The following is a 12186-nucleotide window of genomic DNA, read 5'->3' on the forward strand; positions in this document are numbered from 1 at the left end:
GATTCTGTTCTACTACTTCGCAGTCATAATAATCTTTTTTCTCCCTCTCTCCTTTCACCGAGCCCCACACGAATTTATGGAGATACTAGAGATCCAGATCCTTTCTGCCTCTGGATGGAGCTCAAATCTTCTCTAATTCCAGACTGCTGGGACTACGGCTGCTCCTAAGGCCATACAGACTTCATATAAATCCATAATGAACTTTTTCACACTATCTGTTGTTACCCAGATGAGGATGGGTTCCCTTCTGAGTCGGGTTCCTCTCAAGGTTTCTTCCTCTTAACATCTTAGGGAGTTTTTCCTTGCCACCGTCGCCACTCAGTGGCTTGCTCAGCTGGGATAAATTCACACCTTTTATATCTGTATACCATGTTGATATTTCTGTAAAGCTGCTTTGAGACAATGTCTATTGTAAAAAGCGCTATACAAATAAAATTGAATTGAATTGAATTGTGAGGGAACGACTGTTTGTAGGTGCTATAACGTAAGTGAGAACAGGAACGAATTTGTTTCGCGGGACGTTCCAGGATATGAACCGTAACTATAAGTGGATAAAAAGTAAGGCGTGTCAATCTAATCGTTGTCAAACCTGCGTCTCAGTTTGTCCACAGAGGTTAAGCGCCGTCTCTATGTTTGATCTGGTTATTCTATCCACGTTTGTGAGTTTAAATGATCTCAGTGCTTTTTGTGACATTCGCTATAAATGTATTAAATAAGAATGAACTCCACAAAAGGCATAGAGTGAGAAATAGTGATAATGCGTTGAGTTTATGCTTTAAAAAACAGTTAAGCGGCGTGTCTTTCTAATTCGGTTGTGAACAAGAAACCAAAGCGAAGAATCAATGGGTGCCAGTATATTTTTCCCCCCACCTTCACAAGTGTTATTCACATTATTTCTAAATGGCAAGACCTAATGCTATAGAATCTAGCAAAAAAATAAAAAGTACAAACCGAGCACTGGCTCTGAAGTTAAGCGCTAAATCCCAATTTCATGCTAACATTTGGGAGAGTATGTTGAAATATTGAAACGTACTGTAATTCCGACAATAACTCGAGGAGTTGATGCTGAAATGTTTCCGGGCTTGAGATGATAAAGACCGTTGTGAATCCACAAATGTGAAAGCCTGTTAGAACTAGAAATAAACTACGACAATTTTACAACAAATGCAACAAAAGTTCGATGTATACCCACGAATGGAATATAACGACCTGTACAGTTGTTTCGGTGCTCATTAGCATGTACTATAATGGTGAAATGTGTATTCTGTGGGAAAGCAGTCACGCGGCACGGAAATGTTCTTGGACGTGTTTTATTGGTGCGTTTACGAGATCAGTAACCAATACGTGTGTGACAATAAAAAGGAAATCATTTGTACAATACAAATAAATTTTAAAAAGACTTTAAAACTGAATCTCCGACAGATATGAAGTTCACTCTGCATGTGCATTCACATATAATATGAATAAATTATTATTATTATTATTATTTTAAAACAACGCATTTTCTTTTGGGGTTTTCTCGAGCCATTTGATTTCCAGACTGAGAAACAGAAATGAGTCGCAGCACTGTGAAGAAAAAACAAAACAAAAACGTGCTTATGAAGTTTACTCCTTCCCTCCAAACAAACTTCATTCGATCGGATGGAATATTTAAATGGACATTCAGATGGCGAGGGATTAAAGAAAAGATGAAGGCGTGTTCAAGTACTGTATTAGAAATCTGGCTGGGTGTGAATACGCAAAACACAAAATACGCCTTAGTGCTTTCATGTTGTTGATACCAACAATGATGTCTAGTACCGAGATAAAAACACAAACGGACGCTAAAATGCACAACCTGATGGACGCAGATTATAATAAATATGGCAAATTCATGAGCTGGACACAGAACAATAAAAGCTGGTTGTAAAAGCAGCTCTCTTAATTCTAAATGCAAATATAAATTAAATGGTTTAAAATAAGCTACATTCAGGAAACCTTTGTGTAACCCTCAAGCTGTTTAAGGTTGGGAAACAAAATGGACGCTCACCGCAAAGTCGCACTTATTTTATCTGAAATAGTTTTTAAAAACGGACAAGAATATTTTAAGATTAAATTATGTGAATAATTTACTAGTTATGGCGCTGAATAAAACTTCAAAGTTTGTTTTTTTCTTAAAACTGAACTTATTTTGTAATTACAAGAAAATCGTCATATATATATTTTTATCAAAATTTATAACAAGCAAATATTTGCTTAAAAAGGGATATATATATATAAAATTACATATTTGCTTTAAAAGGTATATATTAAAATTCAATATTTGCTTTAAAAGCTATATATAAAAAGCAACATTTGAATTTTTTTTTGTTGTCGTCATTATTACACTCTTATAAAAAGGGTTCCTCGGGTGAGGAACACAGTTCTAGCGTTCTAAAAGGGGTTTCTACTTGGGACCTTTCCTGAAAATTCCCTGGCAGAAATGTTTTAACCTTCTTACCCTGTAAGGCCGAAAAACCGGCTTGCCCGTCTTTGATCTATTCCCGTAAGGACGATATACCGGCTTGGTCATCTATGCCAAATCCCCGTAAGGCCGATATAGCGGCTTTACAGTGTAAACGTTATCCCCGTAAGGCCGGTGTACCGGCATTACTCTGCTATGATTCCTTACTTATTTAATTATTATTTTTTAACCCGGAAGGTTGATGACATCACGACGTGATTGCGTTATTACGCCGGCATTACGATGAAGATCCGAGCGTGAATATTGGTGTACTAGTAGAAGTGAACTAAAAATGCCAAAGCGAAAAGCTAATCGTGTTCCAGCTAAAGTTACACCTACAGTGAACACAGGTACATCTAAAACAGTGGGGAAAAAAAGAAAACATACACAGTCACACAGGCGAGAGCGAGGATTCTAGATAGTGACAGCAGTGAAAGTTCAGGCGATGTTGAAACCGAAACCGAAACTGATAGAGACGCAAACTCTCCTGATTCAGACCCTGACCCGTCTTCAGCATCAACCAGTGCGACTGACACTGCAGGGGTCTGGAGTCATAACGGCACCATTTCTGTGCATTCGTGAAAACACTACCTGCTGCTCTGATTATCACCAGAAACTTGACTTTTGGTGCTAAAATGCATTTATTTATTTATTTATTTATTTATAATTTACTTGAATTTATTCAAAGGCATTGACCACGCTGATGCTCGTACGGTACTTCTAAATGAGTATAAGGATTTTAGCGAGCATTTTTCGTCATTTCTGTAGTTAAGGATTGTGCTCTAAGTGGAGTAAAAACACTGAACTGCTTCATTTTCAAAGTAATATTACACAAATGCATTATTGTAAGTTGTTTCAAGGCCTAAAAATGTTCAAATTAAAATGTTGATTTTGGGGCCAATTTTGGCCCGGGAACTCAGGGTTGGCGTGCTGTTTCTATGGGGAATATAGGGTCGTGGGACATAATACTGTGGGAACTAAGGGGTAAGAGAGTTAAAAAAAATAAAATGCTAGAACTTTCTGAAAGTGTCTTAAGGGCCTACCTAGAACATTTTCCTCTGAAGATAAACTGAAGAAACTCTGTGCAGCATTGCCATGAGGACAGATTAATATATTACTATAATCATAGTGTGGATTATGTCCAATTTTTTTTTTTTTTACTTTTCCCTACTAAAAGGGTCAGAAATTTCAGACTTGCAGCTTGAACGCAGCATTCGTTACCCAGTTACCTTGTTAACCAGTTGACAATTTGAGGTCAGAGGTCAAGTTGTTTAAAGTGAGGAGAAAGAGTAGTACGGAAATATTTCCGCAAAAAAACAAAACAAAACAAAACCCTGTTGAACTACAAATCTGTTAGGAAAATCTGTAATGGTTTCCACTATGTAATGGGAACTGGCTCAATGTGTTCCATTAGAGATTTTCTGGCTAATAAACGACACCAGAACCTAGGTAGTGTTTAACAGGTAGTGTTAAATAATTTAATCTCCTTCCGTTACAGGAGGAGGAGCCAATGCCGTCAAGTGAGACCAAAAGGACGGGTTTTTTTTTTTTAAATATTAAAAATTTGCGCTAAAATAGTAAACAGGGAGCTTTGAACGCTACGCTCACACTAGCAAGCTGCAAATCAAGCGTTTATTTTCTAAGCATGTGCTCGACAAAATTTCAAATCTCGATCTGAACTGAGATTTTCTCAATTATAAGCGAATTAGCTACGGCACTGTTAATCCAAACGATCGCCTCGAATGGTTCCTCGGACCGATCCTACGTCGCACGCGGCCGCACGTTTCTTCAGTACTCCGCTCGCAGCAGTTAGATCCCGTTTACTTTGACGCATAAAAAAAACACTAAGAAAAACTTATAAGCATGCATGCTTTCATCACGTCCCGTCATGCATGACTTCCCGTTAAACGTTCATCGAGACATGAAGGAAGGAAGTAGCAGGGATCGCTGATGCCTCTGGAGAGTGCACTGTACGTAGCTTATCTTGCTTTGCTGGAGATCTGTGAACGAAGCCTGAAATGCCAATCAAATAACCGATCCAAACTGATTAGTGCGTTATTGACATGCGTGGTTAACTAGCTAGCTTTAGAAGCTGTATATAGCTACTATCGTTAACGCTGTGGACGGGCCACGCCCACAGGCCACACGAGCGAACTGTCACTTGCTAGTGTGAACGTCATCAGTAGCAAACAAAAAGCGTTGCACTTTTTTCCCTAGCGATCAGAGCTTTGCTTTCATTTAAAAAAACTAGCGCGCCCCCTAACCTACACCGCCGGCACTGAGACGCGCTGAACACCGTCATACAGACGGCGAAGAGACGACAGATGACTGGAACAGGAGTGGGAGAACAGAAAGGAGAACGGTTTCAGGAAGCCCTTTGGGTTTTTTTTCATTATTCTCGGTTACTGAGCAGCAGCTTGGTTTTTCTCTCCGCCTTCTGTGCGCTTCAGAGCCTCGATCACGGCCATCTCCTTCGCCTCCTTCTTCTGGTTTCTCTCCTCAAACTGCAGCCTGAGTGGACGAGCGGGAAAATGGGCGGAGTTAAGAGCTAGCTGTTTTCAATGACAACCTGTTTCATTTACTAGCACGCAAACAAAATTACGAATTAGCCTTACTTTTTCGTTACTCTTAATGATTATATTTTCAAATCAAGGCATAAATGAAGCACACACACACACACACACACACACACACACACCTGTTAGCGATGATCCTCTGCACGATGTCGTCGGTGCTGAGGCCGTTCTTGCTGTCCAGGGTCCGGAATATTCCTCGCCTCCTCGGTTCCTGTCAATCAAAAATTAAAAAGTAATACACTTTTTGACTCGTGTGACTACAACTGAACAAAACATGACCATCGTGAGACGCAGGTCCTTAATTCGAACACGCTTGTCATTCAAAGTGTCACCTAAATCACTTACAATTTAAAAAAAAAAAAAAAAAAAAAAAAAAAGTTAAACACGAGGTCAGTTGCACTCACTGCGTAGGGGTCAGATCCGTCCTTATCCGGGAAAACGTCAGTTTTTCCGTGACACACCAGGTCGACCTGCGGAGGGACGACCAATCAGAACGTCACGTTCGGAACGTAACTAGTCAAGCTGTTGTATTTTATACAGGATATTATAACTTGACGCAGACGAAAGCTCGAGATTACCTTAAAGTGGTCCAGGAGGTCTTTGCCTACGGCGTACGGCGCACCGATCACCACTTCTGACACGTACTGAAAAAAATAAAATAAAAATATAATTTTTCATAAGATTTCTCCAGGACGTCGAGTACGACTGCAGAGCTGAACTCGCAGCCACAAAATCGGTTTTTATGCCACGCAAATGTTCGTAAACTCTGATTTAGCTAGGTTCGCTTTCATCGTTGGGTTAATGTTATTACATTATAATATTTTAGTTATAATTATAAGCGATTTTAACGTGATGTAATTTCAACAAAAATTCTGACATTAGATACAATTTTATTTGATGTAATATATTATAGTACGTGAACTACAACGTTGAATTTCTGCGTCATTCCCCAAAGAAGCTTCCGGATGCCCCTTTTTGGCTTCGTCCCAAGTCTCTTCACCTACAGAGTGGCAAGTGTGACGGAATACAGTGCACAGAGTGTCATTTGAGACACATTTTCGTTGTTTGTTCTTCTTCAACCCCACTGCTCTACATTCTTTCCTGCCCTAGAACACCAACGTGCCCCTCCCCTCCCCTGTCCTCTCCTCCGTGATGAAAACACTGGTCCCATTGTCCCGAGGAATGTATGTGACGGCAGAAAGCGGAGACGAGCCGAGACGGAGGCGCGCAGGAGACGGTAAGATGCACCTAAATGCGTCGATCGTCGAGATACAGCCTATACAGGAAGTGTACTACTTAGTGTAATGAGACCAGCACCCCGGTACATACTGCAAAGGGGTGTGTGTGTGTGTGTGTGTGTGTGTGTGTGTGTGTGGTCTTACCCGACAAGCCAGCACACTCAGAGTTCTCTCGTGGATGTTCATAATTGGGTAGTTCTTCCCTTTGTAGCGGTTCACTTCCTGTAACACACACACACACACACAACCTAATATGTAACTATAAACCACTACAACATAACAGTTTGCACACCCAAAACCTGCATATTTTACAAATGTATCTGATGGTTCTCAGGTTCTGTCCCAAATACTACAAATTGTGACTAGGTAGTGTTCTTATTAGGAAGCGAGCTATTTGAAGACAACCCTCTTTGGAATCTATAAATCGTCTACGTTTGGGACACGTCCTCAGCGGAGCAATGATAGTTAAGGTCAAGATGCACTGTGTTGTGATCGTGGATGGTGCATTTGGGACAAGGCCGCCCAGGTGAGCAGGACTCCTCACACACCTGGTCGAAGTGCAGACCGACGATGATGTAGGGTCTCTCGGCTTGTTTAAACACCGTCTCTAGGAAGTCCAGGTGACCGATGTCTATCAGCCGGAGATGGTTAAGGCTCACACGCAGACGGAGGACAAGTGCAAACTGATCACAGGAGTTTGTGAAGGTGGTTTATGCGGATATGTGGTGAATAGGGCGTGTTGGTTTGGGACGCGTCCTCGGCGGACTGATGATGGTGAGATGTCTGTAACGGTGTTTCTGTGGCCTATGTAGTGAGAACACTAAGCAGGCATTGTGACCTTTGACCTGGGCTTGAGCGTGTGGTCAGTAAAGGGTCAAAAGGATACGGAAGAGGTCGAACGCTCCGGCTACGTAAATGATGGTGTCTCCGGGCTGTGGCTCTTTACCCGACGCAAACTGGATGATCTTCTGAGATGTCTGGAGGAACTGAGACACGCCAGTCCAGGGGCTGTGGCCTTTAGGACCCTGAGGAGGACACACACACACACACACACACACACACACACTTAGACTGTGCAAAAGTCTAGGCACCTTTTTAATACTAATGTTCTAATTTATTTACTAATGTTCTAATAATTGTTCTAATGTTGTTTTTTTTTTTATCTTCTGCATTGCTGTCAGTACAAAAGAGTGAATTTTAGATTTCCAAATGTTTGTTTTATAATTTTTTTTAAAAAAAGATTAAATTTGTTACAGAAAGAAAATCAGTAACATTCAAGAACACATCACTTTTAAAGTTGAAGTGGAGCAGGAACAGCGACTGCAGCTCACATGTGCCCCCTAGTGACCACACAGCATATAGACACAGCTTTCATATGCACCAATAGGTGTGTGTGTGTGAATGAGAGAGAGACTCACCTTTCCAAAGTTATCTGCATGCTGCTTGTATTCTGAGTTATCCTGAGAGAGACAGATAAAGAGACAGATAGAGAGACAGATGGAGAGAGACAGAGACAGATAGAGAGAGTCAGAGACACAGATAAAGAGACAGATAGAGAGAGTCAGAGACACAGATAAAGAGACAGATAGAGAGAGTCAGAGACACAGATAAAGAGACGGATAGAGAGACAGAGACACAGATAAAGAAACAGAGAGAGACAGAGAGACAGATGGAGAGAGACAGAGACAGATAAAGAGACAGATAGAGAGAGTCAGAGACACAGATAAAGAGATGGATAGAGAGACAGAGACACAGATAAAGAAACAGAGAGAGACAGATAGAGAGAGTCAGAGACACAGATAAAGAGACAGATAGAGAGTCAGAGACACAGATAAAGAGACAGATAGAGACAGATAGAGAGAGTCAGAGACACAGATAAAGAGACAGAGACACAGATAAAGAGACAGAGACACAGATAAAGAGACAGATAGAGAGAGACAGAGACACAGATAGAGTCAGAGACACAGATAAAGAGACAGATAGAGAGACAGAGACACAGATAGAGAGAGACAGACACAGATAAAGAGACAGAGAGAGACAGACAGAGAGAGACAGAGACACAGATAAACAGACAGATAGAGAGAGAGACGCACACAGATAGAGGCAGAGAAAGAGAGAGACAGAGACAGAGAGAGAGATGGATAAAGAGACAGAGAGTGAGAAAGAGAGTGAGAGAGAGAGAGAAACAGTGTAAGGGTGATTTGACCTGTAATGTCTCTGTGCGTAATGAGTAACAGAAAATTAAAATAAAAAAGTAAACACACACACACACACACACACACACCATGTTGGCGTGATGAGCTTTAGTCATCAGCAGCATGCGGCCCACCAGGTCTGTCGTGGACACACCCTGGGTGCGTTTGCATTCCCTGTGGAAACAAACACACACACACACACACACACACACACACAGTATAGCAGTCATTAGATTGTACAAACTCCATCACCCTATTCATACACCTGTGTGTGTGTGTGTGTGTGTGAAGTCTCACCTGTACCGATCTGCACGTTTCACTTCCTCATAGGTGTCCTTTCCGTCCACCGTTAACGTGATGTCATCTGACACACACACACACACACACACAATTAATAAAAAAATAATAATAAAAAAACTTAATTGTATTTCCAGTGAGATATTTTTGTACTCAATGTAATTATGCAAGCGTGTGTGTGCGTGGTGCTCCTTATTAACACACTGCACCTTGTCTGGCCGCGAGGGATCACAAGAGCAAGAGAAAAGAAATGACGAAACTAAAACGATCCCATAAAACACCCCCGACAGGTAAACTCGCGAACACGTCATCGGGTAAACAAACGAAAAACGAAAACGAAAACAGAACCCCGGGTGTGTTATCGAGCACGCGAGGACGTTAAGTGTGTTGAGGAGCTCCGAGCTTCTGATCTGACGGCTCTGGTTCTCACCGCCATGCACGCAGAAGTCGCAGTTGTACTCGTCGAGCGTCTCCAGCGTGGTGACGTACGGCGCTCCCTCTACGATCTCGTCCACCCACTTTATGGCTCGCACCATCTTATAGCGCTCCTCCTGAGTGAACACCGGCGGGCCCTTGTGCTTCGCTATCTCTCCTGGACACACACACACACACACACACACAAAGAAAAGGTGTAAAAACATGCAAGAAGAAAGGCTGTGAAAGTGAAAAAAACAAGCAACACTCTTACCGTCCGTGTGAACTCCAACCACCAGGTAATCGCCCATCGCCTTCGCCTGCCGCAACTGGTTCGAGTGACCGTAATGCACCATGTCATAGCTGAGAGCGACAGACAGAGAGAAAGCTCTGATGATGTGCTTAAGGTGTATTGCGTCATGAAGTCTATAAAGGCTTTAACATCATCATCATTATTATTATTATTATTATTATTATTTGGATGATACAGGACGGCACAGTCCCCGGCGGAGGCTGTAAAAGGAGGATAAAGACGTGATTAGTGTGTAGCGCTGAACACGAACACGATGCTCCCACCACCGCGCTTCACCGTGATCAGCAGTGTAGCTGCGCTTTGTGCCAAGGATTAAAATCATCAACATAAAAACATTATTTGCATACTTGTATAAATATACAGAGACGTTTCATTTGAATAATTATTTATTCGCATTTATTAGTGGTCAGTAAAGGCAACTCGCACAGCAGTATAACTAATACACCTTGAAACTGGGTAAAAGAGCACGCACACACACACACACACACACACACACATGCACACACACAGTGTAATTGGGAAACTGGGTAAAAGAGCACGCGCACACACACACACACACACACACACACACGTACACACACTTCGGTTCACGGTGTCCTTTATTGGCGTGAGTGTTTTAACAATGTTGCCAAAGTAAATGAATCCGTAGCTCGGGGATGGGGGTTTTGTTGTGCTTGATGTCCGATCTGTGTTTACTCGTGGGATGCGATGGCCCTGGCAGTGGGCGGAGTCAGGCTGGTAGCGGGCGGAGTCTGGTTGGTTTGCAGACCCCAGTGGTGGGTTCCACTTGTTGGTGTCTCCTGTTGGCCAGATGATTAAGGATGTCCGCGTTTCTTCCTACGGACACGTCTTCGAGCGCTTTGGCGAACGCTCTCGCTACTTCCTGGTTGAGGTGTGGTCCGTCGTATAGGTGCCAGAGGCGGATGGAGGTGTGGTGCACTAAGTGCACGTTAGGGAGTTTGGGGCACAGCCTCGTGATCTCCGCGTTGATTTGGTGTGACGTCATGTCTGGGCAGTAGCGTGGAGACGACTGTTCTGGTGTTCGAGAATAGTCTGGCGCTCTCTCACCACTACTCTGCAGATTTCCCGGGCTGTATCCTGGCGTAGAGAACGCAGCTTGTTGGTTCCACTGTGCACTATGATGCGTTTGGGATTCCTCAGGCTGTCTTTCTGTAGACGCTCCAGTCCTGATGCACTCGATTTGGTTTGAACAATTTGCCTTTAGAGTCCATAAGCATGACTAGTTTGTTTTGGTTTCGTTTTACTGGTGTTCTTGCGTCGTCTAACTCCGTCTGTTCGAACTGGTCATCGTGAAGCCGGGACGGAACCTGTCCTCTGAACTCAGTGAACCGCATCTCCAGCATGGCCACGATGAGGGAGGAGGAATGACGCTGAGGAATTTTGTTAAATTCTTGTCATGACAGATTTTTGTCCTCATTCACTTGGGGCTTTGGGTTGTTAAAATCGTCCTCAAACCGTCAGTGTTGCCTTGAATTAGGACTGCGCCAGCGTTGTAGATGTTCTTCAGAGCGGATGACGAGCTGGCTGCCGTCGCATGTTCCTCTCTTCGTAACGGAGGGTCGAGAGGAACTCGGAGCTTCTTCCCAGGTCTTGGTGTGGAACATGAGATTGGGCTTTATTTTGCCACCCTGCTCCTCTGTGTATTCAGCGCTCAGGGTTTCTGGGTTGTAGTTCTTAATCTTGGTACTGTTCAGTTGTGATGGGTGGATTATCTCCATGGTAACAGTGCAGCTGTTCCACAGTGGAATGGTTCCTTTTAAAGTTCCTCCAGCGTTTCCTTTTAAAAACTCTGTTGACCGTTAAAACTGTTGTGTGTTATTTTTAAATATATATTCAGGAAATGTTTTACGAACCGTGTAAGTTCATGTGGGTTTTAGGTGGAGTGATTTTTCACCCTAACTTTGGTGTCAGAAACAGACACTTACATCATTTATTCTAAATTCTGTTTACAATTAACCGTGTAACCTGCCTCTAGAGGTCAGGGCAGCAGTGGGACGAATCCCAAATGACTCGCCTGTTGAATACGGAGTGCACTAGATAGGCTGGAACAGCCGATATCTTGTACCCTGAGTAGTCATGTAGTGTAGGTTGTAGAGGTGTGTTTGGGAAGCAACCAGAGAGTTAGCTAGCGGCTAGAGGAAAGTGTTCGAACGCGACTGTTTCTTTAAGTGTTGTGTTATTTTGAGACATTATGCTGTTTAACGTAGTAATGTATAGTTTGTGAGGCAGTTGTGTAATATTTCTGAGGTAAATGTACGCACCAGCCGTCACACCACACTCGGACTACTCTCTTCCTTTTCTCCGCTCCTCGGTGAGACGCTTCCGCTCCTTCAGTCTGCTGAGCGGCGTGGTGTCCGTTTTCAATCATCGTCAAAACTTCCATTGAGTGTTGGAAAGCGTGCAAACTGTAAGCGAAGACTGTCCCGTGTGTGAGTGTGAGTGTGTGTGTGTGTTCTGTAACTGTCCGCCGGCCGGTAGCGATTGCAAAAGACCGACGTAGCCGAGTCGACGCCTACTTACGCCGCGCAAAGGAACGTCGTTACGTCAGAGTCCGTGCGTGAGCCGGATCACTCCAATGAGTCAGATCATTTGGCTCAGCTCACCGATTCGACTCGATTCATTCGACTCCTAAATTCTTCTTCTTTGTCTA

General features: G+C 43.0%; 1 protein-coding gene across 1 annotated transcript; it reads right to left on the reverse strand.

Moving 5' to 3' along the window:
* Positions 1-1294: 1294 nt before the first annotated feature.
* On the reverse strand, positions 1295-12053 carry pcyt2 (phosphate cytidylyltransferase 2, ethanolamine). Its single transcript, XM_053617355.1, has 13 exons — positions 11798-12053; positions 9477-9565; positions 9219-9380; positions 8789-8855; positions 8581-8665; positions 7715-7756; positions 7183-7321; positions 6845-6927; positions 6441-6518; positions 5637-5702; positions 5463-5528; positions 5181-5269; positions 1295-4993 (listed from the first exon to the last, which is right to left on the reverse strand). Exons 1-13 carry the CDS (start codon positions 11917-11919, stop codon positions 4885-4887), a joined length of 1197 nt encoding a protein of 398 aa, XP_053473330.1. The 5' UTR covers positions 11920-12053; the 3' UTR covers positions 1295-4884.
* Between the last annotated feature and the right edge of the window lie 133 nt (positions 12054-12186).

The sequence above is a fragment of the Ictalurus furcatus genome, chromosome 27, assembly GCF_023375685.1.
Source record: "Ictalurus furcatus strain D&B chromosome 27, Billie_1.0, whole genome shotgun sequence".
NCBI classification, from domain to species: Eukaryota; Metazoa; Chordata; class Actinopteri; order Siluriformes; family Ictaluridae; genus Ictalurus; species Ictalurus furcatus.